Source organism: Arvicanthis niloticus, chromosome 16 (genome assembly GCF_011762505.2).
Source record: "Arvicanthis niloticus isolate mArvNil1 chromosome 16, mArvNil1.pat.X, whole genome shotgun sequence".
Lineage (NCBI taxonomy): Eukaryota > Metazoa > Chordata > Mammalia > Rodentia > Muridae > Arvicanthis > Arvicanthis niloticus.
Window position 1 is genome coordinate 67084258 of NC_047673.1, and position 23453 is coordinate 67107710.

General features: G+C 36.3%; 1 protein-coding gene across 6 annotated transcripts in view; it reads right to left on the reverse strand.

The window, feature by feature from the left end:
- The window catches only part of Akt3 (AKT serine/threonine kinase 3), a 235279-nt gene that overhangs the window by 101406 nt on the left and 110420 nt on the right, over positions 1-23453 (reverse strand). For 4 of the 6 annotated variants that reach the window (XR_013104487.1, XR_004608447.2, XM_076914570.1 and 1 more), the window contains exon 3: positions 14756-14881. Coding sequence is in view for 4 of the 6 variants with exons in the window: in XM_076914570.1 (XP_076770685.1) it covers positions 14756-14881 (126 nt within the window). In the remaining 2 variants the exon portion in view is untranslated. Of the gene's footprint in view, positions 1-7604; positions 7660-14755; positions 14882-23453 lie in introns of all 6 variants that reach the window. The other 2 variants (XM_076914571.1, XM_076914572.1) reach the window with 1 other exon arrangement.

A 23453-nucleotide genomic window follows, 5' to 3' on the forward strand; every position in this document is an offset into this window, starting at 1 on the left:
CTAATGAATCTCCCCTTTCCTAAAATTTGTATTTTATTGTAAAACTTACTCCAGAATTTAATCATGAAACATGTCAAGTACTAATTCCAATTGTCACAGAGTATTTTTGCTACTACATTGCAAATTCTATTATCTGTGGAGTAACAAAATGAACACAGAATTTGGAGTTTGCATTCTGTTACTCAGATATTTAATTTCTGGCTCTAACAACTACCAAGAAGCATATCACACAATTTTTTGAGCCTTTTCAAAATAGGAAACACAATATTCACTTCACAGCATTCCTGTAACAAGTAAATGAGATAACATTATCTGAAAGGGTATGGTCCATACTAACAACTTTTAAAAGATTGCTTTCTTTCTTTTTTTAATTCTTTGAGTACTAGGTACAATGTTGAGAACATAACACTCCCAACAAAACTTTCTAAATATTCACTAGAGCTTAAGGTTTATGGCAATCTTAGTTTTCAACTTGACTACATTTGGAATGAACTAAAAACCAAGCACCTGGGTACACATGAGGGATTTTTCTTGATTGGATAATTTAAGGTGTGAAGACCTACCCTAAATCTGGGCCACAATTTTTAGTGACAGACACAGAAAAGGCCATGGAAAAATGAAGCTTTTGCTTTTCGACTGCTTGCCTTCACTTTCACTAGCAAGTTCATCTTTCCTGTTGCTGAGACATTCCTTCTCTGGTTATTAGAAACTACTTCTTCAAGATTTCACTGTAGACCGAAGACCAGTCCTAGAGAAGTTCTCTAGGACTTCTCTGGGACTCCTGTAATGGATTGGGAACTCTGAGACACCCAGTCTCATGTACTGAACAACTACCAAATTTTTGGCTATCCAGTGTGAGACAGCCATTGCTATAATGCCTACCTGGCCTGCAGCCAGATATATCTAATATATCTCATATGTATGTATTTTCAATCTCTCAGTTCTGTTACTATAAAGACACATGATAAACTTGACTTCACATATAAGTCAATTATGTTGACACACATGATAGGCAGTTTCAAAATCAGAGTATGTATGCCAAGTTGCTATCTAGGAACACAAGGAGAGAAAACAAGGAAAAAGTTAAACTGGGGCTAATGACCACAAAGTCCCAGATGCCAGGAAAATAAGAGGCTCCCAGGACACAACAAGGATGACATTAGCTGAAATACCCAACAAAGGGGAGAAAGAACCTGTAGAGACCGAATCCAGAAGTTAGGCATAGCCCCTGGTTGAGGGATGGGGCCACCCACCTATCTCAAAAATATTAACCCAGAATTGCTCCTGTCTAAAGGAAATGCAAGGACAAAGAGTGGAGCAGAGGCTGAAAAAAAAAAAAAAAAAAAAAAAAGGCCATCCAGAGACTGCCCCACTTGGGGATCCATCCCATAAGCAGACAGTAAACCCAGACACTATTGCTGATGCCAAGAAGTGCTTGCTGACAGGAGCCTGATACAGCTGTCTCCTAAGAGGCTCTGTAAGGGTCTTACCAATACAGATGTGGATGCTTGCAGCCAACCATCGAAATGACCATGGATAAATTAGAGGAAGGACTGAAGGAGCTGAAGGGGTTTACAACCCTATTGGAAGAACAATATCAACCAACCAGATACCACCCACCCCGATACCCAAGCCCAGAGATCCCAGGGACTAAACCACCAACCAAATAATACACATGAAAGGACACATGGCTCCAGCTGCATATCTGCCTTATCTGGCATCAATGGAAGGGAGGCCAGTGGTCCAGTGAAGGCTGGATGCCCCAGCAGAGGGGAATGCTAGGGCAGTGAAGAAGGAGGTGGGTGGCAGAACACCCTCATAGAAGGGGGGTGGGGCTGAGGTGGAGTGGGGGATGCGATGGGGAATTTGTGGATGGTGAATCGGGAAGGAGGATAACATTTGAAATGTAAATAAACAAAATAACCAATAATTTTTTTTACAAGCACTTAAAAGTAATTCAGTAACAATTATAGAAAAACCATCTATTATAGACAGGTAACAGATGGTCAACCTTGATGGACCTAGCTCAGTGGTAGAAACAGAAGAGTGGGTGCAAAGGAAGCTACTTCTGCTGGGGTTTGCTTCCATTCTAGTATCTCAGATTGTAAGCTTCCAGAGCTTATCACTCCCAGCCTGCTTTCTCTTAAAACCATTACCTACTACATAGTCTCCCCTTTAAATAAGCAGTGATTTAAAAACAATTTAATTTTAGCATCTCCCCAATGGATAGTAAGCAAGAGTTTCTTCAGAAAGACACTGGGAGATTATGAAAAGAAAAAGGGAACTTCTGACTACATAGGAGTAACTGGTTGACACATGTGCAATCCTTAGCCATCAGAAACTTGGTTCTTCAAAAGCCATTTGATTAAGTTTACACTGAAATTTTCTGTTTTATTTTCAAATAAGGCATCTGCTATTTACAGTGTGATAAACCTATTATTAGACTTATTTTCCCATCTATCTAAAAGTTTCCTCAGATTTAGAAGTAAAAATACATCCAATCTTCAAAAGATTAAGCATATAAAATAAGTCTGAGAACTCACTCAAAGCGAAAACACTTATAAATGTGCATGGTACTGAACTTAACAGACTGTAGCAGTTTACATAAAAAACATCATGGAGTTAAGGTATTGCTCATCATCAAGGTTGTTTAGGCCCTGAGTTCCATCTCCACCGCTACCGCAACAAAAATATAGAATATTAAGTCATGTAGAGAAATTCTGAAAACATGATGTATATATAAAGATATAATTTTTACTTTGTACAAGTATTTATGGATAAGTAAAAAAATAATAATTCAGCTTCCCCATGTTAAAAACATAGAGCAACTCTAAGATTTGTCTGAGAGAAGGAATGGTACTTGGACAATGTTGTTTTTAACATATATATGCATTTATTCCAAGTATCTGAGAGAAAAGAATTTCTGAACTTAAGAAAACAATTAGGAGACTGTTAACATAATCCAGGGAGAATGAATGAAGACCTGAGGTGGCTCATAACAGGAAGAGCTGACTGACAGCTTGTTTGTTTGAAGATATACACCTACCACCATGCAATATAACCAGATGCTCAAAGCAAGGTATTAATTTCTAACTTAAATGCTTATATAATCAATAATTCCTTTCCTTCTTTCAAACCCTATTATCCAGAACTCATGCTAACAACTCAAATAAAAACTATTTAGTAACTCTACTTAATTATGACATATTTCTTCTTTCACCAATTCCATGGCATTTACTTTTTATAAAATCCATTTTGGCAACTAAACCCATTTTTCTCCTCACCTACTATGTGTACAATGATAATACTATACAGTGTTTATGTCAAATTCCTATATTTAAAATTTATGATATAATCTGCTAGGCACTAAATAAGATATTAAATGATCAACAAACTTTTAAAATTTAATTACTCTGAATTTTCATAATTCGTATCTAGACAGCTAATGGCTCTTCTAGATATACAGGATTAATGCTAAATCTAAATTTCTCTTCCATATGTTTTGATTTGAACCAGGAACTGATTTGTCTCCAAATCTGAAACCCAAATCTAACAATTTTCAGCCATGAAGATGATTTTGGTGGTTTTAAGACTTTCAATGTGAGTAAAAAATAGGTTAGATAGGAAACATTCATTTCAAAAGAGGGCAGCTAGGAATGTAGGTATCCTATCTTTTAAAAAAGAATAAAGAAAAGTTTTAGAAAAGAGACATTTTCAGGGTAGACCAACATTTGCAGCACATAGCACAGACTTCTAGGAGGAGCTTCCTGGGACAACTGCTGGTACACCCTGCTTCTTACCACACAGAGTGAGAGGAGCCTTGCAAAAACAGGATGAACCTGTTTTTAAAAACATCTCGGCAGTTCTCAGTCTTCCATAGAGAAATTATTCCCTCTTTGAAGTTTAAAAATCTAAGAATTCAGTAAAAATATGATAAGTGAAAAATATCAGAGATACTGGATAGAAAAGCTACTTTGCTCAAAGTACCATGTGACAATATGTATCTGTAGCAGTATTCTTCAACTCAGTATGCATGTATTCGCAACAATGTTTTCTCAATCTATGATTATTATAAATAAGTCATGGTAACTTTTAGTTATGGTTATACTATACTTAAAACATTTCTAAATTTCATCTCTATTTCACTGTATTTAGAAGGCACCTTCATTCACAGTCCATATTTGATCTGATAAACTCAAATTAGAATAAAGGTCAAATGTTGTTATCCACATTGTCTAGTACTTTATAAATTTCCATTCTAAATGCCAATGGCTACTTAATAATTCAAATAATAATTATTATATTCTAAATCAATGAAAAGTGAAGTTGAAAACTATCTGCTATTATAGATTTTAAATATTCTGCAAAGGCATGTTTTACATGTACAATGTTTAGCCTAGAGCTCTTGGGAGGTGGTAGAAACTTTATGAGATGTGACCTGATGTGCAGTCTTTTGGTTACTGGTACTATATCCCTAAAGGTGGTCATGAGAACCTGGTCCTTTCTCTTTTTGTTCCCTGCTCATGAGATAAACAATTTTATTCCGGTACATGCTTTCACCATAAACCAGTGCCTCGCGATGAGCTCAAAGCAAAATGATTAACTTCTAATGTAGGACAACCCCAAAGCCATGAGCAAAAATAAATCCTACTGCCTGCCTTCGGTGGCTTCTTTTAGGCATTTTTCACAACAAAAGAATAAGTATGTAATGCACTAACATAAGATCCAACTACAATGGGGAGTGAAAAAAATAACATTTAAATGACAGCAGAGTACTGCAAGATTTTTTTAAAAAAAGAATCATTTTATTTTTAATTATGTGTATGGGGTGGGTATGTACCAGTGAGTGCAGGTACTCAGAGAGGCCAGAAGTGTCAATCTCCCTGAACTGGGGTTATAAGCAGTACTGAGCCACCTGATATAGAGGCTGGGGGTTGAACTCAGTTCATTATGTATGCAGTCTTAAATACAGAGCCATCTCTTCTGGCTTGAGTCACATAAGTTTTAATCCATGTATTTAAATACCATTACCTGGTAAGATAACCTTAAACAAATCATTGACTCTAAAGGCTTCATTTTCTTATTTAAAAAGGAGAAATTTACATAGTATGTAGTCAGATATTCAAGAATAATTATTAAAGTCATAGTATGTAGACACTAGGAGATAAGACCAAACTATTTCACCTAGAATAGCACAGACTAATAAATAAGACATAGCCATGAAGCAGATACCCAAGAAACAAGGTTATAAACATACACGTTCACACTCAAACCTCAGTTTGAGGAAGGCAGAGGAATAGTTTTAAATGAATTAGTGGGGAAAAAATTTTAAAATAAATTTTATTTATTTTAAAAAGAAAATTACACAGGCAAATAGGAAGATGAGGATACTGCAACCAGAAGCCAAGACCAAGAGCAGAAGAGCAGCAAAGTTTTTAGGGAGCTATAACCAGCTGAGCTCTGCTGAAGCACAACTGCAGAGCAGAAGAGACATGCAGCCCAAGAGGAAAGGAGCAGCCAGAGTGCAGAGATCCTAGTGTGATACATAAAGGAAGCTGGACAGCATTCAGGAGGCAATGAAGATCCAAGGCAGAGATTTCCTGGGGAGAATGGCATACTTAGGATGTAATTTTAAAAAGATCCTTCTGACAGACAAGTGAAAGGAGAACATGAGTGGCACAGACAAGATGCAGAGATCAAGTTAAGACTCTGTATCACAGACTAAGAGGGTGAGTCATTCCAGGAAAATAGTTTGAGGAATACATAATAGGTTTCAACGTAAGGATAAAAATCAACAGAACTAGGAATGGACTGAGAGTGTGGTAAAGATGTGAAGGAAAGGAAAAGATAGAGAATAGACCCAGGTTTCTACTCAAGCAGAGGCAGAAATGAAATACTGAACGATAAGGAAAAACAAGCAACTGTCTTGAGGTCAGCCTAAAACAAGTAAATGCTAAAAAACACATAGAGTGGCAATAATTTACAGTGAAATTAATATGACATAAATATCTTCAACAAAATTATAGAAGAAAACTTTCCTAACCTAAAGAACAAGATGCCCATAAACATACAAGAAGCCTACAGAACACCAAATAGACTACACCAGAAAAGAAATACCTCCCGTCACATAATAATCAAAACACCAAGTGCACAAAACAAAGAAAGAATATTAAATTCAGTAAGGAAAAAAGGCCAAGTAACATATAAAGGCAGACCTATCAGAATTACACCAGATTTCTCACCAGATACTATAAAAGTGAGAAGATGCTGGACAGATGTCATGCAGACCCTAAGAGAACACAAATGCCAGCCCATGCTACTATACCCAGCAAAACTCTCAATTACCGTAGATGGAAAAACCAAGATATTCCACGACAAAACCGGACTTACACAATATTTTTTCACAAACCCAGCATTACAAAGGATAATAGTGGGAAAGCTCCAATACAAGGACAAAAATTATACCTTAGAAAGAGCAAGAAAGTAATCTCTTTCCAACAGTTCCAAAAGAAGATAGCTACAGAACTAATAACTGGGTTATTAGTGAAGATTTGTGTAGGTAAGCCCAGACAATATTTTATTTTCTATCCTAATACCTATGATAAATTGTTGGTTCCCTTTTCATGGTCCTTTGACAAATTGTTTTATAACTTCCTGAAATGTGTTCTAAGTAAAAGTCTGGTTATTTGTCTAGGAACAATTAACCGATGTTATCTGAGAGACTGACAAAATTCTTATTATAGTTTTTGACTATCAGAAAAAGGCCTAGTAACAATCTTGTTATAAAAGAGCTTAATAATCATGGATATAATTTTAAAAATTTTTATAAGATCATCATTAAGATTTAAAAAGTCATCTGTTATATAACATCACCACAAGATAGTATATTTTTATAGATCTATGTTTAATAATAATAGCCTGAGACAACAATTTGACATCTTTAGAGAGTATATAGGTCTAATTACAAAATTTGTTTTTAGTGTCCTCAATATTTTCACAATAGTGTTAATACTTGAGGACTTATACCAGTCAATTATGATAAGTGGATGTTGCTCATTTTTTATTTAAAAAAATTAAAATATGTATATGTGATTTGACACCTTTTCAGGCTTTCTAGTTACAATTACTTTAACAAAAGAAGATTAAAATATAATTAGTTATTGCCTATAGTATCTTTTATGCTTGGTGTTCCATATCAGATTAAGATAAACAAAACTGACTGTTACAGTCAGACATTTGAGATGTTTAAGTTAATAATTTATCATTACCCATATTACTGGAATTCCTTATAATCCTCCAAAACAAGATATTATAAAACAGATATTATAAAACTTCAAAATAATATCTTAATAATTCTCTGAGTAAGGGTAGCAGCTACTGGCGCTTCTGCCCTGGTTTTACAAGAACTCTAAAAAATTGGCTTTTAAAACGAAAGAGGGGGAACTTTATCCCCAGAAGAAGTCACCCAGAAATACTTTCCATCATGCCTTGTTCATTTTTAATTTTCTAAATCTAAAAGCTCATGACAAAGCTGCTGCTGATTGAGTTTGGCATGCTGAGACCAATAAAAACTATGCCATAGTTATGTGGAAGGACCCTCTTACCTTTAAATGTAATCGCCCAGACACAGTTCTCATATGGGGCCGAGGAGTGGTATGCCTGTTTGATACCAAAGAAGGCACAGCTAAATGGCTGCCAGAAAGATTAATGAAGTAAATAGATACCCCCACAAAGCCAGGCCCAATTATAAATAAGATGAATAACATTTGACATCCAGAAAAGAGAAATCTCCCTGAGAATTCCCTTCTTTTTCCTTTCCAGGTAAAAATGAATCACACATGGTGTTTGCTGTTGGAAGTTCTAATCCTGACGCTGGCCTCTGAACTTATACTACTCAGACCTTCAACGGGTCATTGACAAGGACATCAAACAGCTAGAGATTGATACCACTAATCTGAAGAAACCCCCCATTTTGCTGTCTATAGTGATCTCCAAAAAAATGCAAAGGACTTTATTGCACTTGATTTACTTTTACAATAAAAACACTGTGTACAGCTCTAGATTGTGTATAGCCCTTAAAGAAGAATGCTGCTTTTACATAGACAAGACAGGGATGGTTAAAGAGAACATGAAAAGGGTAAGAGAAGGCATTGAGGAAAGACAGGGAGTGAGAGAGAAAGATGAGAGCTCATACAAGAATTGGTTTTCAACCCCTTCATGATTGTCAACCCTACTTCCTTCCATTTTGGGACCAATAATTGTGTAACTTTTGTTTATTTCTTTTGGTCCCTGGGCCTTAAATAGGCTGACTAACTTTGTGAAACAACAGATAATTTTGACAGCAAAACCTATTCAGATATATTATCATAAGTTATCTATAGAGGACCACAAGACTCAAGATGAGGTTGTTACTCTATCCAGGGTGTTCCCAAAACCCATCTCCACCCAACCTAAAAGAGGGGACTTCTGGCCCTGGGCAAAACAGAGAGGAGCCACCCAGAAACCCCTCTGACTGGCGATTTAAATTATTGCTTATGCTGCGAGGCTAAGCACTGCAAGGGAATATAAATAAAAATTTAAAATATCCTTCTGGGTTCCCTGAGGGACAAACCTAACTGTATAGGGGTTGATGTCAAAAGTATCCCCTCTACAGGAAAAAGACATCGGGATGGGTATGGCCCTCATGGTTCACTGGAAAATGACAGGAAGACCAGAGCCATCAGGCCTCTATCCCCTCCTTTGCAAGACTGGAATTGCCACGGTCCTCCCATACTTGGAGAAGGGAGAAGATGTCAGGGGCAGCCTTGCTTATACACTGAAGGCCTAAAATCAGGCATAGGCCTAAGCCAGCCTGCTAACACAAAGCCTTGGTCTCTATGAAAAAACACTAACACAGATAGCTATAAGATACTGTCAACAGGCAGCTTTGGTGGAAATTTACCAGCCTGGATAAGAACTAATAGCCATAGACCTTGTGGATAGGTAACCTTGGTGGATAGTACCAGCTTAGATAAGAAACAAGTGATTCATAGACAGAGTCATAGTGACATGTTCCCTGAACCTTCACCCAACCGATACTCTGTTCTGGAAGATATCTGTACTCCCCCTGAACACCTATGTTCCTGGGTCATCCCCTTCCCCACATCCTGCCTTTCTGTGTTTATAACCCCTGTGTGAAAAAGTAAAAATCATGATTTCATTAAAAAATAAAATAAAGTTACAGTAGGAAAAAAAAAAAAAAAGAAAAGAAAAAAGAAATGTCTTTCCTATTCCTGGAACAAATCTCTGAAGATAGTAATCAAGAGAAAGTTCTCAACAAACAGGCCTTGCTCTGTCCTCCTCAGTCTATTACCAGTACATTACCTATATTCCCAGTCCTATTTGCCCATGATCATCTACCCACCTTTTCATTAATCCACATGCATTAAATCTCATCATGAGGGATGCTGAAGTAAGAAGGTCTCTGTTAGGTTGAAGCCAGCCTATATAACAAGTTTCAGACCACTCAGGGCTACAAAGCGAAACTTTGGTGGGGGGTACCCACAACACAAAAACATACAAGTCTTTGGGGTCTTGGTTTCCAAAGTCTAGATAAAATTAATGGTAGACAAATGTATGTGTATATTTTTCTTTTGTTTATAAGGTCCTTAGCAGTGAAGTGAATCCAACATAGGAAAAACAAAAATTGACTCCGCTCACCATTAGAAATAAGGTGGCTACTGGAGAAATCATCAAAAGTAGATTCAGTCAAATAGTAGTTAAGTAGTATAATCAATGAGAACAAAGGTTTTTGGATTTTTTTTTTCCTGATACTGCAGTCTGAACCCAGGGCCTTATGCATGCTAAGGATATGTTCTACCCCTAGCCTGGACAGTGTTATTAAGACAGGAAGAATTCTTATATAATGAATATTGGGAAAAATCATTTTTAAAATCCTTCTGGTCCATATTATATTTTTCAAATGAGTAAAAAGGCTATTTCTGGGAAATTTTATTAAAATGTGTGACCACATGCACATACATATTAGCACTGGTAATATGCACATGTGTTTGGAGTCCTCTGTCACCTTCCTCAATCACTCTCCACTCTACCTTTAAGGTAGTCTCTCAATGAACCTAGAGTTTACAGATTATGCTGGGCTGGCCACACCATGAGCTCCATTAAACAACCTTTCTCTGCTACTAGAGACCAGGAATAAAGTCATGTTCTCCTAAACTTATTTCATATGGTCTTGGACAGCCAAACTTAAGGACTTAAATCACCAGAGGAGCAGATAACCAAATAAAGCACTCTTAGAAGCCAGACCATGAAGGAACATTTTTAATTAGGAGAAAAATAGAGGACTCAAATTGTAGCTATTAATAGAATATATAATATTTAACATTTAACTCCTCCATTGGGAACCCCTTGATCAGATCAAAGGTTAGCTGTGAGCATCTGCCTCTGAATATGTTGGACGCTGGCAAACCTCTAAAGAGATGGATATATTAGTTCCATCCATTTACCTAAGAATTTCTCAAATTCATTATTTTTAATAGCTGAGTAGTGCTCCACTGTGTAAATGTGCCACATTTTTTGTATCCATTCCTCTGTTGAAGGACATCTGGGTTCTTTCTAGCTTCTGACTATTATAAATAAGGCTGTTATGAACATAGTGGAAAATGTGTCCTTGTTATATGTTGGAGCATCTTCTGGGTATATTCCCAGGAGTGGTATAGCTGGGTTCTCAGGTAATGCTATATCCAATTTTCTGAGGAACCACCAGACTGATTTCCAGAGTGGTTGTACCAGCTTGCAATCCCACCAACAATGGAGCAGTGTTCCTCTTTCTCTACATCCTCTCCAGCATCTACTATCACCTGAGTTTTTGATCTTAGCCATTCTGACTGGTATGAGGTGGTATCTCAGAATTGTTTTAATTTGGATTTCCCTAATGACTAAGGATGTTAAGCATTTCTTAAGGTGCTTCTTGGCCATTCAAGTTTCCTCAGTTGAGAATTCTTTGTTTAGCTCTGTACCCCATTTTTAATAGGGCTATTTGGTTGTCTGGAGTCTAATTTCTTGAGTTCTTTGTATACCTTGGATATTAGCCCTCTATTGGATGTAGGATTGGTAATGATCTTTTCCCAATCTGTTGGTTGCCGTTTTGTCCTATTGACAGTGTTCTTTGCCTTACAGAAGCTTTGCAATTTTATGAGGTCCCATTTGTCAATTCTTGTTCTTAGAGCATAAACCATTGGTGTTCTGTTCGGGAACTTTTCCCCTGTGCCTAGGTATTCTAGAATCTTCCCTACCTTCTCTTCTATTAGTTTCTGTGTATCTGGTTCTATGTGAAGGTCCTTTATCCACTTGGACTTGAGCTTTGTACAAGGGGATAAGAATGGATTGATTTGCATTCTTCTACATGATGACCTCCAGTTGAACCAGCACCATTTGTTGAAAATGCTGTCTTATTTCACTGGATGGTTTTAGCTCCTTTGTCAAAGATCAAGTGACCATAGGTGTGTGGATTCATTTCTGGGTCTTCAATTCTATTCCACTGATCTTCCTGTCTGTCTCTGTACCAATACCATGCAGTTTTTTTAACACTATTGTTCTGTAGTACAGTTTGAGGCCAGGGATGGTGATTCCCCCAGAAGTTCTTTTATTGTTGAGAATAGTTTTCCCTATCCTGAGTTTCTTATTATTTGAAATGAATTTGCAAATTGCTTTCTATCTCTATGAAGAATTGATTTGGAATTTTGATGGGGATCATCTCACTAGATGCTGAGAAACCATTTGACAAAATTCAACATCCCTTCATGGTAAAAGTCTTGGAAAGATCAGGAATTCAAGGCCCATACCTAAACATAATAAAAGCTATATACAGAAAACCAGTAGCCAACATCAAACTAACTGGAGAGAAACTTGAAGCAATCCCACTAAGATCAGGGACTAGACAAGGCTGCCCACTATCACCCTACCTATTCAATATAGTACTGGAAGTCCTAGCCAGAACAATTAGACAACAAAAGTAAGTTAAAGGGATACAAATAGGAAAGGAAGATGTCAAAATTTCACTATTTGCAGATGATCTGATAGTATACTTAAGTGACTATAAAACTTCCACCAGAGAACTCCTAAACCTGATAAACAATTTCAGCAAAGTGGCTGGATATAAAATCAACTCAAACAAATCAGTAGCCTTCCTCTACTCAAAGGATAAACAGGCTGAGAAAGAAATTAGAGAAATGACACCCTTCACAATAGTCACAAATAATACAAAATATCTTGGAGTGAATCTAACCAAGTGAAAGATCTGTATGACAAGAATTTCAAGTCTCTGAAGAAAGAAATCGAAGAAGATCTCAGAAGATGAAAAGATCTCCCATGCTCGTGGATTGGCAGGATTAATTTAGTAAAAATGGCCATCTTCTGAAAAGCAATCTACAGATTCAATGCAATCCCCATCAAAATTCCAAATCAATTCTTCATAAATTTTATTTTTATTTACATGCCTTTGTCTGCATCTGCTTGTCCATGTACATAAAGGTATCCAGAGAGGCCAGAAGAGGGTGTCACATCCCCTGGAACCAGTGTTATAGATGCTGTGAACCACAGTTAGCAGTTAACTGCTGAGCCATTTCTCCAGCCTCTTGAAGAACAATATTTCATAGAGGGCCAAGGGAAGTGAGGAACTAACTGCCAGTCAAAGAAAACAGGTTGTTTTCATTGATGCCCCATAAAAGCACTGTCATCTTCTGCCTCCTCATTTGTTTGAATTAGCTTCCTATTTACTTCATCTTCATGGGCCTGCTCAAACTCTACCTTACAAAGCAGCAAGCAAATACTCAGTTTGTTGATAAAAAAAATGTTAGGATCAGAGTTTAAAACATGATCTGCCCCCAGTCATACTCAGAGCTTGAGCCAAAGTAGAAATTTGAACCATTTCTTTCACAAGTATCCCTTCAATGAAGTATTATTTCCTTAATTATTTATATCATTTAATATTATAATAAAGCTTTAAAAGTAAAATTTTAAATGGACTCATGGTAGGATCGAAGGTAATACTCCTGAAAATTAGGTATTCAACTACTACTTTATCTGCAAGATTCAAGTACCAACAAGTACTTAGTTATGCAAGTAAAAATTACAGATGTCAACTGCTATTTATCTTCTGGAGAAGCTGTCAGTCACTCTATAGGATCTCTCTGCACAAGTACACATTTATTTCAGCCTCTGCCAGTGGAAGTGTTAGAGCAGATGTTGGCAGACTGTGACATACAGTATGTCTTTAAAACTTGTTGGGGTGTGAAATTTCGTAAGGTCAAAAAATGCTGCATTTTGATCAGCAGATAGAGATTTTTCTGTTCTTTTATAAATTATTTCAGACAAACGAATAGAGTTGGTGGAAATTTTTTAGCAGGACATAACAACTATTTAAAAGGTAATTTCTACCATATTAGTAAGCAAATGTTCAACCGCAATTCCTTTAGCCTGAAATATGTCTTAAATTAATTTAAAACCCCAAAACATACTATCCCCGTTGTCAAAGTGATTAAACAATTTCTTACTTACCTCAGCCACTAATATATAATGAACATGTTTTGATAGAGAAAAGGCTGTTTTTCTTAATATACACATATACATGTACATATATGCATTTATAACATACAATGATAGGGAGCTTTCATTTCAAAAATAAGAGTTTTCTACACAAGAAAGCAAAGATATGAATGGAAAGGGTTTTAAAATTAGTTCCCAAGGAAGTTCGCAAGAGAAGTATCGATGATGGTAAAGATCAAAATATGTTGCACATAAAGTTTTTTGATAAAATTTTAGAAAAATACTATCCTTCTTCAATTATTTGTAATTCCATACTCTTTTAGCTTTATTTTAAAAACTGGAAATGAAGGTTGAAATTCTTTTGTGGTAAAATGAATTCTGTAATACTTAAAAAGTGTTTTATTTTCTGGATCTTTTGGTTATTTAATTATGTTCACAAATATCAGTTCTCCCATATTTTCCAACGTATCTAACATATATCATCCAACTACAATAGAGTAAAGGAGGCCATCTAATTAAACATTTTAACACTGTAGACTAGACTCTACCTAGTTCTTCTATATGTCAATTTGAACTTGAAACTGCTTTAGTTCTGGATAAACACAGGAAGATCCTTTAATTGGATCAGTAGGTATAAACCATTTAAAAGCTTGGTCAAATATAAAAATAAAAATAATCATTGTTATTATCATCATGGACATCTTTCAATTAAAAAATTCAATAAAGACAAGACTGCTAAGTAAACTATGAGCATTTTGTTAGATGTAGTAAAAATATGAATATAACTAAAAATACAAAATAATCCCAGGAAATGATTTCTAATAGAAAAACATTTATATAATAAGCCAAACAACAAAACGCTGACAGGGAATTCTGTGAGGTAATGCAGAAAGTAAGATAACATCTTACAACCCAGATCATAGGTCATTTTTTACATCTTATATAAAAAACTTAAGTTGCATAGATGGGCAATTACATTTATTACATTCAACTCTAAGTACAGAACACAGCACTGCATAAGATTGTACACTGCATAAGATTGTAAGTCCCTGTCATAAGGAGTTAAAAGTTCTTACACAGTTGATCATTTCTTTCCATTAAATGTAAGCAAACTTTTGCATTGGTTTCTCAAGACCCATAAACAAACCTGCCACATAACATCGTGCAGATAAATGAACCCAAGGTGAATTAACAACTGTTATTCACTTACTTGCCACTGAGAAGTTGTTGAGGGGATAGGGTAAGTCCACATCTTGAGGTTTCTCCTTATAGCCTATGAATGAGCCGTCTGTCTTCAAAAGGAAGTATCTTGGCCTCCAATTTTTTATATATTCTCCTACATAGAAAGAGCACATATGTTAATGCCAAAAAGGAAGTAATGTTTAGGGAAATAAATAATGGTTTAACATGTTCCATAACACTGACCACCAATATTTTAACGAGGTAATTTTCTTTTAACTTGACTTACAAAAGAAAATAAGTCTACAATTAAGATTTAATAAGCCCTAGACATTTTGTTTTTAATGTTTCCATACTTGGGTTATTCATTTGGACTGTTATTCCTTCAGAGAATCATTCTTCTGAATACACATTTTGTTCAGTTTTCACTTTATCAGTTGGCTGTTAAAGCATATTTTCAGCCACTTTAGGAAGCTCTTGTAATTTCATAAATAGTATTTATGAATTTCAGGGAAAACAAATCATACGCAGAGTGTGAAATACATGTTCCACTTTCATGACCAATAATATTTCTTTTTGGCTTTTGTTTTTCAAACAAGGGGAAAGAAGTTAATTCCTTTTCCTTTTTCTTTTTAAGACAGGGTCTTCCAGGCTTGCCTCAAACTCAATCTTCTTGCCTTTGCCTCCAAGGTAGGATTTTTACAGGATGTATTTCCTTGTCAATCTTGACCTTAACTTCCTCTTTGTAGGAAAATAACCTTTCACACAATGCTTTGACCAAGTCATAAAATTGAAAGAACATAAGTTAATAAAGCTCAAAACCACATCAAAGTTACATATAGAAACAAATTCAACACGATATAGTTATAGAGCATAACTAATTGTATATAAATGTACATTTTATTAGATTTACATATGAGCTCCACCTATCTACCAAAATACCCAATTTGAAACAGCAGAGCCTTAATAGCTCAATGGTAAACCAGGCATAGCAGCATATTTCCCCTGCAAGTTGGGAGGAGCTAAGGTGGGAGGAGTGAAAAGAGGAAGAGGAGGAGTAAGGAGAAGAAAAGGAGAAGAAAGAGGCGGAGCTAGGGAGGAGCCAGAGATGTAGGAGCAGTGGGGGATCAAGCATGTATTGGGAACAGCCCTGGGTAACAACTTAATATCTAGGTTAGTTAATTGGTTAACACTTCTAATTGTGTGGGCATCTTGTTATTTGAGTATTACCAAATATATAAAGCCTTTGGATAATCTTTAAACATTAGAGTCTCATTTCTGCTGGGTACTGCGTGGATGTCGGGATAGTCTGGTCTCAGCCCAGCCTTACGGAGACATTGTGGAAGATTGGCAGAGCCATCTTCCACACTGGCATCTCGTGGGTGGCAAGGTCAGTGTCTCTGGCCACCTGAGCCTTGCAGCAGCAAGAACAGGCCGCTGCTCGAGACTACAGGCCTAGCCTAGTTGAGAAGATGACAGCTGATTAAGCAGAAACCAGATTGGGAACTGCCGTTTAAAATACTACCACAAGTGGCGACTAACGTCTGGCACGACTTCACTAGAAATTTAAGTCTATTTCACCTGAGAGTAAAAGTTTTATTTACTTTTTAAAAAGTGAGTGAATAAGCTCTGATATAAATCATGTGACTCCTAGCACAGGAACCCTGAACAAAAAACCTGCTTGTCCCTGCTGTGAGGAAACACAGGTTGCTTTTTGTTAAGAAAAGAAGGAAGTAGCTTAATTCTAGCAGAGAGAGATTTGAACTATGAATTAAAATTTTGATTATTTGTTTTTAAGATAGATTTAGAAACAGTTTTGTCCGATTCACATGTGGAATCTCACCTGTGGTTCAGAACAAAGATAGGTAGAGAAAATTTGTCTGTGGCTCTGTGCCTAGACAGGTATACATTATTAGCTTCTCTGAGTCAAGAGAGCTAAATAAATAAGCCTCCATTGTGGAGCAGTTACTGATTTAAATATAAAGTTACAATATAGGGATTATTTACTTTTAGAAAAGATTTATAAACAGATTTGTCCGAAATTATGTGGGGATTTTCGCCCACGGTTTGGAACTTAGAAAAACTGTCACTGACTCTAGAGTAGAAAGTATAGTATATAACTAGAGGCTGCTCTGGAGTACAGAGCCAAACAGATAGATGGCATAAATAAAAAACTGTTCTAGGCAGAGGGCCGAACAGAAAGATAATGTAAATCAGGCGTATTCAGATGATATAAAGTTATACTGCCTCACAGGAGACTCGGGTTCTGTCTAACGTGGGCCCCGTGGGAATTCTGGGTTCATTTCCTGCTTTGCAAAATAGGGAAGGCCAAAGAATAGGCACATGCAGTACTTTAGTTATTAAATTGATTTTATTTTCAAGATGGGTGTGATTTTCAGTTTTGTGGTCATATTTTTCCTCTGGGAAAGAGGTCAAAATAAATGTTTTTCTGGTTACTGGCTCAAGGATATGCAGTTTTTAGGAAAAAGGTTTTATCTGTGTGTTTTCAGAAGAGATGATTAAGGTATTACTACCTCCCAGAATTATATGGGCTAGACATGACAGAGGCAGGCTGCCATAAGACTAGATTCCAGAATTCAAACAAAAAATTGTCTTGATACTAAAATTTGTTTTGAGAACTGTATATTGTAGAATACATAGCCTTGGTATATCTACTCATCAAGCAAGCTGAGCAGACCAGCTCAAACCTCTGATGTCCTCTGGAATTTCAGCTGGATGCAGTGAAGACACAGAGGTCAGAGGCTTATCAATTTACCCTTCCCCCCACCTCTCTTCTCAACACCCAAACTTAGCTTGAAGAAGTTAATGAAGAGTCGGCACACCTATTCCCTGGGCTTGGGGACTGAGGTGGTTAATATTAGGCTGTCCTAGGGAAAAGTAATGGTTTTATTGGAACAGGGAGGAATACTTAGAGAATTGATTACATAGCCATAACCTATTTGGTAGAAATCTGTATAATTGTTATTAAGCTGAAGTTACAATTTCTTAAATGGTACAAAATTTATTTTGATTTCAAATTCAAGGGTTTCATTGGTATATTTTCCTCTATTAGGTCAAAATTGGTGGGTACAAGGCTTAGACCCAGTACTTCTTTAATTTTTTTTTTTAACTGACCTGAAATGGTTAGCCTCTAAGTTAAGTGCCTATAACAAATTAATGGCTCTGAGTTGATGGTTAGGGTGTTTTCTAGATTTAAGTTAGAAATAGCTGAGAAGAGTTAATGGACAACAGTTCAGATTGCTTTACATAGGTAGTTGGTTTTCAGAAATGTCAAAAGTCCACAGAATTGACGTTACAAACATTTCTGTATTAATGTTCATTTTGATTAGAGACCTGTCTGCTCCTGACAGCTTCCCTGTCTTGGATTCTAAGAAGAAATTGAGCATCTCTGGAGTTACTCCAGTTGTGATGAGACAGCCGCTAGGAAAAATTGACTCTTTTCATCTACAGAGAATATACTGTCCAGAAAAGGACACACTTGCAAAATAGTAAACTAATTATATCTGCCAAGACAGAGTGATCAGCCCTTAAAAATTCTGCATTACTAGGTCTGTCAGATGATCCTGGGCCAGAAGGCTGAAGATCAGATGCTCCAACATTTTGAAGTAAAGGACTGTCCAGGTAATCAGCAATCTCTATAAATTGGCTAAGTTTTGGAAGCTATGCTTTGTGCTTCCCATATCTTTAGTTAATTCAGTCATTCTGGATTTCTGATGGGGTTGAAGACTTGTAGTCTCATAGCCAACCTAGGCTATTTATTTTGAGAGAACAGATTTGAGAGGATGGTTTTCAGATGGCATTCATTCTGAAGCCAGGACATAAGCCAGGTTCAGAACTAAGTCTTTTAGTTAAAGAGATGACGGAGGTTCTGTTTAGTTGACAAAAATGATGAACTGGGTATTAGGTCTATCTTGTATCTTACTGACACAAATTGGTATAGTTATGTTCTATTTGTATTTTGAGAGAAAGTTTTTTTAACAGGAAGGGTAATATGTAATGGCATATTTTTCATGCAAATTAGGAGGAGCTAAGGTGTGAGGAGCTAAGGTGGGTGGAGTAAGGAGAGGAAGAGGAAGAGTAAGAAGAGGAAGAGAAGAAGGAAAAGGAGGAGCTAGCAGAGAGAGGATGGAAGAGAGGGGAAAATGGAAACAAATGTACGTGTGTTTCTAGCAGTAAAAGGTAATTGATATATCTAGGTTGGGTATTGGGTTACACCTCTGATTGTGTGGGCATCTTGTTATTGAGCATTACCAAACATATAAAGCCTTTGGATAACTTTTAAACATTAGAGTCTCATTTTTACCAGGCCTATGTCATTGGCAGGATGGTGTAGGATCTGCCCAGCCTTGTGGAGACAGTATGGAAGATTGGCAGAGCCACCTCCCACACTGGCATCTCGTGGGTGGCAGGCCCAGTGTCTCTGGCTGCCTGATCTGGCGGCTTGAGCCTGTGGCCTGAGCCGAAGCAGCAGGGAGGCAGCAGCAAGAACGTGCTGCTGATGCTCTTGACCTCAGGCCTAGCCTAGTGGGGAACATAGCAGCTCCATAATAACAACAAACCAGATTGGGTGCCACTATATTACCGCAACAAGTTCACATCTGTTTTCTCAACACTAGAGGAGTCTGAAGTAGGAGCATCACCATGAATGCCAGCCCATGCTGAGCGACAAACCAAGACTTGGGGGTGGAGGGTTTATGGAGTAAGTGCATCAGCAAGGGAGGAAGGAAGGAGAAGGGTGGAAGAGAAAGAAAACAAAGCTGAACAGGAAGAGGGAATCATGTGGTTATCTGGTCTCCTACTATTAGTAAGTGCTGAATCTCAGAACTACAAAAATCTGAAAAGTTTACATTTGATACAAAGCAGCTTGTTCTTTTGACCAAGTTTAAACCTAGCACTTGACGTCTGCCATGCCTTATGCTACCAGTAGTAAGTCAGAACAAACTTCTGAGTATCTTCTGCAAGCCTTACCTAACCCATTACTGCTTTATATCCAGCCTCTGCTAATGTTCTCAATTGTTTTCCCCACACACTCACGACAGCTTCTACTAACAAATCAACTCCAGATTATGCTTATTTGTGTGTTTACTCCATTACCTTTCCAATCTGTCTGCTCTAATGTATTTTTACACTAACACAACTTGATGGGCATGTGGAGAATTCCTTAAATCCCAACACTCGGGAGACAGACACAGGTGGATCTCTCTGAGTTCAAGACCAATCTAGTCTACAGAATGAACTCTAGGCCTACCAAGGCTACAAAGTAAGATACTGTCTCAGAAAACAAAGAAAACAAAAACAAAGCAAACTCATTGCTTTTAACTTAACAGATATACATTAACATATATGTATCATGTTTATATATATGAGATGCATATGTATGTATATACATACACATACATATATATACATAAACATCATACACACACACACACACACACACACACACACACACACACACACACACACATATATATATATATATATATATATATATATATATATATGCATATATATCTTCCTTCTTCCTCTTCCTTCTTCCTGAGCAGCAGGGTGGCATGTATCCCTAGCACTAGTAAGGCAAAAGAAAGGGTCTACAAGTTAAGGCTACACCTGACCTTTTAGTAAAAAAGCAGCAGCACTGTACAGCATTTCTACCTACATCTAAACACAAATAGCTGGACTTTCTTTTCTGTTAAGACACTCAATTTATTAAGAGTATATTGCTCTGGTTGAAATATAAGAAGAGAATAAAAGTCAAGTGGTAACTGAAGAAGAGAAGCCTATTCAAACAGCTGTTGGTTTATTCAGACTGCATCTTGAATAACTTTTGTATACTGTACACAGTTTTAAAAATATGTATTAGTCATACAGATACTGATTAAACAGTTCAACTTTCACAGTTAAAACACTTTACATAGTTATATTTGTTATCACTAATCAATTTCATTTTTTAAAAAAACTCAAGTACTGAGAAGCTTTTAAAGCTCATTAGCAAACATGTCTTCCAAAATTCTACTCTTTGCCCCTGGAGCTCATTTTTCATTACCGCAGCAACTACTGTCATGCTTTGTTGGCTTGCAGTGATATACTCTACTTACTGCCTATCACTCTATTGATATTCATAGGAAATAAAGGATGGATATAAGCATATAGGTAGATAAATATTAATATACATATACCTGATATCTCCTCTGTTCTTAGCAATCACAGAATACTTACTTAAGTTCACAGTTCCTATTCAGCACTAAAAAGTTGTTCCTGTGTTGACTGTCCTTATCATTTGATTCTTTCCTATTTAATTATGCATTCCTATATAATTTTATAATTGTTAGGGGCCAATATCTAATCAATGATGTAACATTTAGGTTCCAAAGGCTGTTGTTAACAAGAACAGATTCACACTGATATAGTAAATGTTGGTCAAGATGAACAGCAAGTAATAATTTCATAATCATAACAAATATAAAGTGAAACAAATTCATTTGAAGGATACAAAGACCAAATCTTAAATAGGAATCATTTCTTCTCATATAAAGTCAAACTAACACATTCATTCAGAAAATGTAATTTTAAAAGAAAAATCAAAATTTTATTTCTAAACCTAGTTTTCCTTTAGCATCTTAAGTATTTACATGTTCAGAAGATAGTGAGTAAAAGATTATGGCCATAGAGCTGTCAACAGTTCTGGGAAAATGAGTCTATTATATATCCCTTAAGAAAAATGTACAACAATCACACAGGGATAAAATTATTTCCACCAAAGAAAAAAAATGAGAAACAGAAAACTTCTCTTCCACTAAATGAAAAATTAGCAGTATTCTTGAATATATTTTTAGTAATTTTGAACTGATTAATTTACTCAGCAATTGAGCTGACTACCACACTAAAATTGAGTGTCAAATTTTCAATCAAGATTTCTAATTTGCTTTCTGTTTTCTTGTCATTTTTCATCTACAACATAAATGAACTTACAGTATATTCATTCATTCATTCATTCAGTCAGTCAGTCATTCACTTAGTTGAAGGTGCTGGGGACACAAATTGTAACCCCTTTCCCACCACCCAAAATAAAAAAGACCAAACCTAACTTCATGGAGCTTTTCCCAGTATTCCACCAGAGCTCAGATGTGCCTAATTAGCATCTGGAGAAAGGTATTAAATATTTTCTGCAGGCAAAAGGAGGGGCAGAGGGCAAAGAACCTCTTTTATATAGGATTCTACAAAAATTCTGAAGAAAAACACATAGTTTAGCATGGTGCACTGGACTTATTAAATATACGTTTTCTATTTCTACAAATGGAATGAATGCGTTTGCGTCTGAAGAATGATTCTTACATAAGACATAAAGACTGCAAGTGAGCAAACAACAAAAGGGTAGTGTCTATTGTTGCTTCACTAGGCCCAATATAGAGGAAAACTTTCCTAGCCTGCAACTATATAAAACTTTAGTTTTTCATGACTTCCTGGCATGGCACTGAGGACAGTGAAGAATAAGTAATACTCAGGTAGAACTGTCTCTATAGCCTAAGGAGTCCCAACTGGACCTTTTCCAAGTAATCATGAAAAATTATCTAACTAGTTATAGCGCAAATGCAAGGAGAGCTCAAGAAAAGAACATGTCATAAGGCTGTTCTGTGAAGCAGAAACAGAAAATCTTAGATTTTATGAGCCTACATGCCTAGAATAACAACAACAAAAATTCATGTAATCAATCATTAAGATAAACTACTAACAACCAGCCATAATGCTTTTAGCTGTGATGCTGTAATATGTTCGTGTTCATGTGCATGCACACATGCATCTGAACGGAGTAAGAAGAGTAGCTTTAGGATCTGTCTCTGCATCCCAAATTCTGGAATTTCAGGTCTGAACCTCTGCACCCAGCTCTTGACACTGGTGCTGAGGATCTGATCTTAAGTCCTTATTCTTGTGCAGCAAGTACTGTAGAGACTAAGCCATTTCTCAGCCCCCATAATCCTATTTTTAAAGGTAGTGCTTGTGTGTACGCTAATATTAAATTTTAAGAACCATTGTAGAAACAGTTGGATAAAGTCACCAGAACAACCTTTTCCTAACTTAACAACTATAACTCTTCTTCCTTACCCTCTTTGATGAGAGGTATACACACTTTAAAATCCATTGTTTCCAAAATGAGTCGGCAGATTTTGCCTATTGTCAGAGTTGTTCTCAGTTGTATGTCCTTAGGCAATGCTGTTCACTATGCAAACATTACTGAATACATCTAGATCATACAGCCACCACAAACCTAATTCCCTAGCCTATGTATAATGTATGTGTATAACCTATTGCTCCTAGGGTTACAATGAACAAAATAAGATTAAGTCAAGACCAAGAAGAAATGATACAATCAAAAGCCAGGATAAATAAACACAAGTTACTAGTGTCCAAACAAAGTGCACCATCTTACTGTGTACATTTTTTAATTAAGTAGAAGTGACTCTAAATAATGATTGAAAGCACAGTATAAAAATATGTAAGCCAACACCCATCAAATCATTATCAAGTACTAATCATTATATAATTATGGCATATTTTTGTACAACTACCTCCAAAGGTTTGTGTACATTACAAATCACCACAACTACATAAATAATGAATTTTACTATGACTACATAATTTTTCAGCTCTATAATCAGTATTATGGGACCACCATTCCATATATAGTCTTTTAGTTTCCCAAAAAGGAT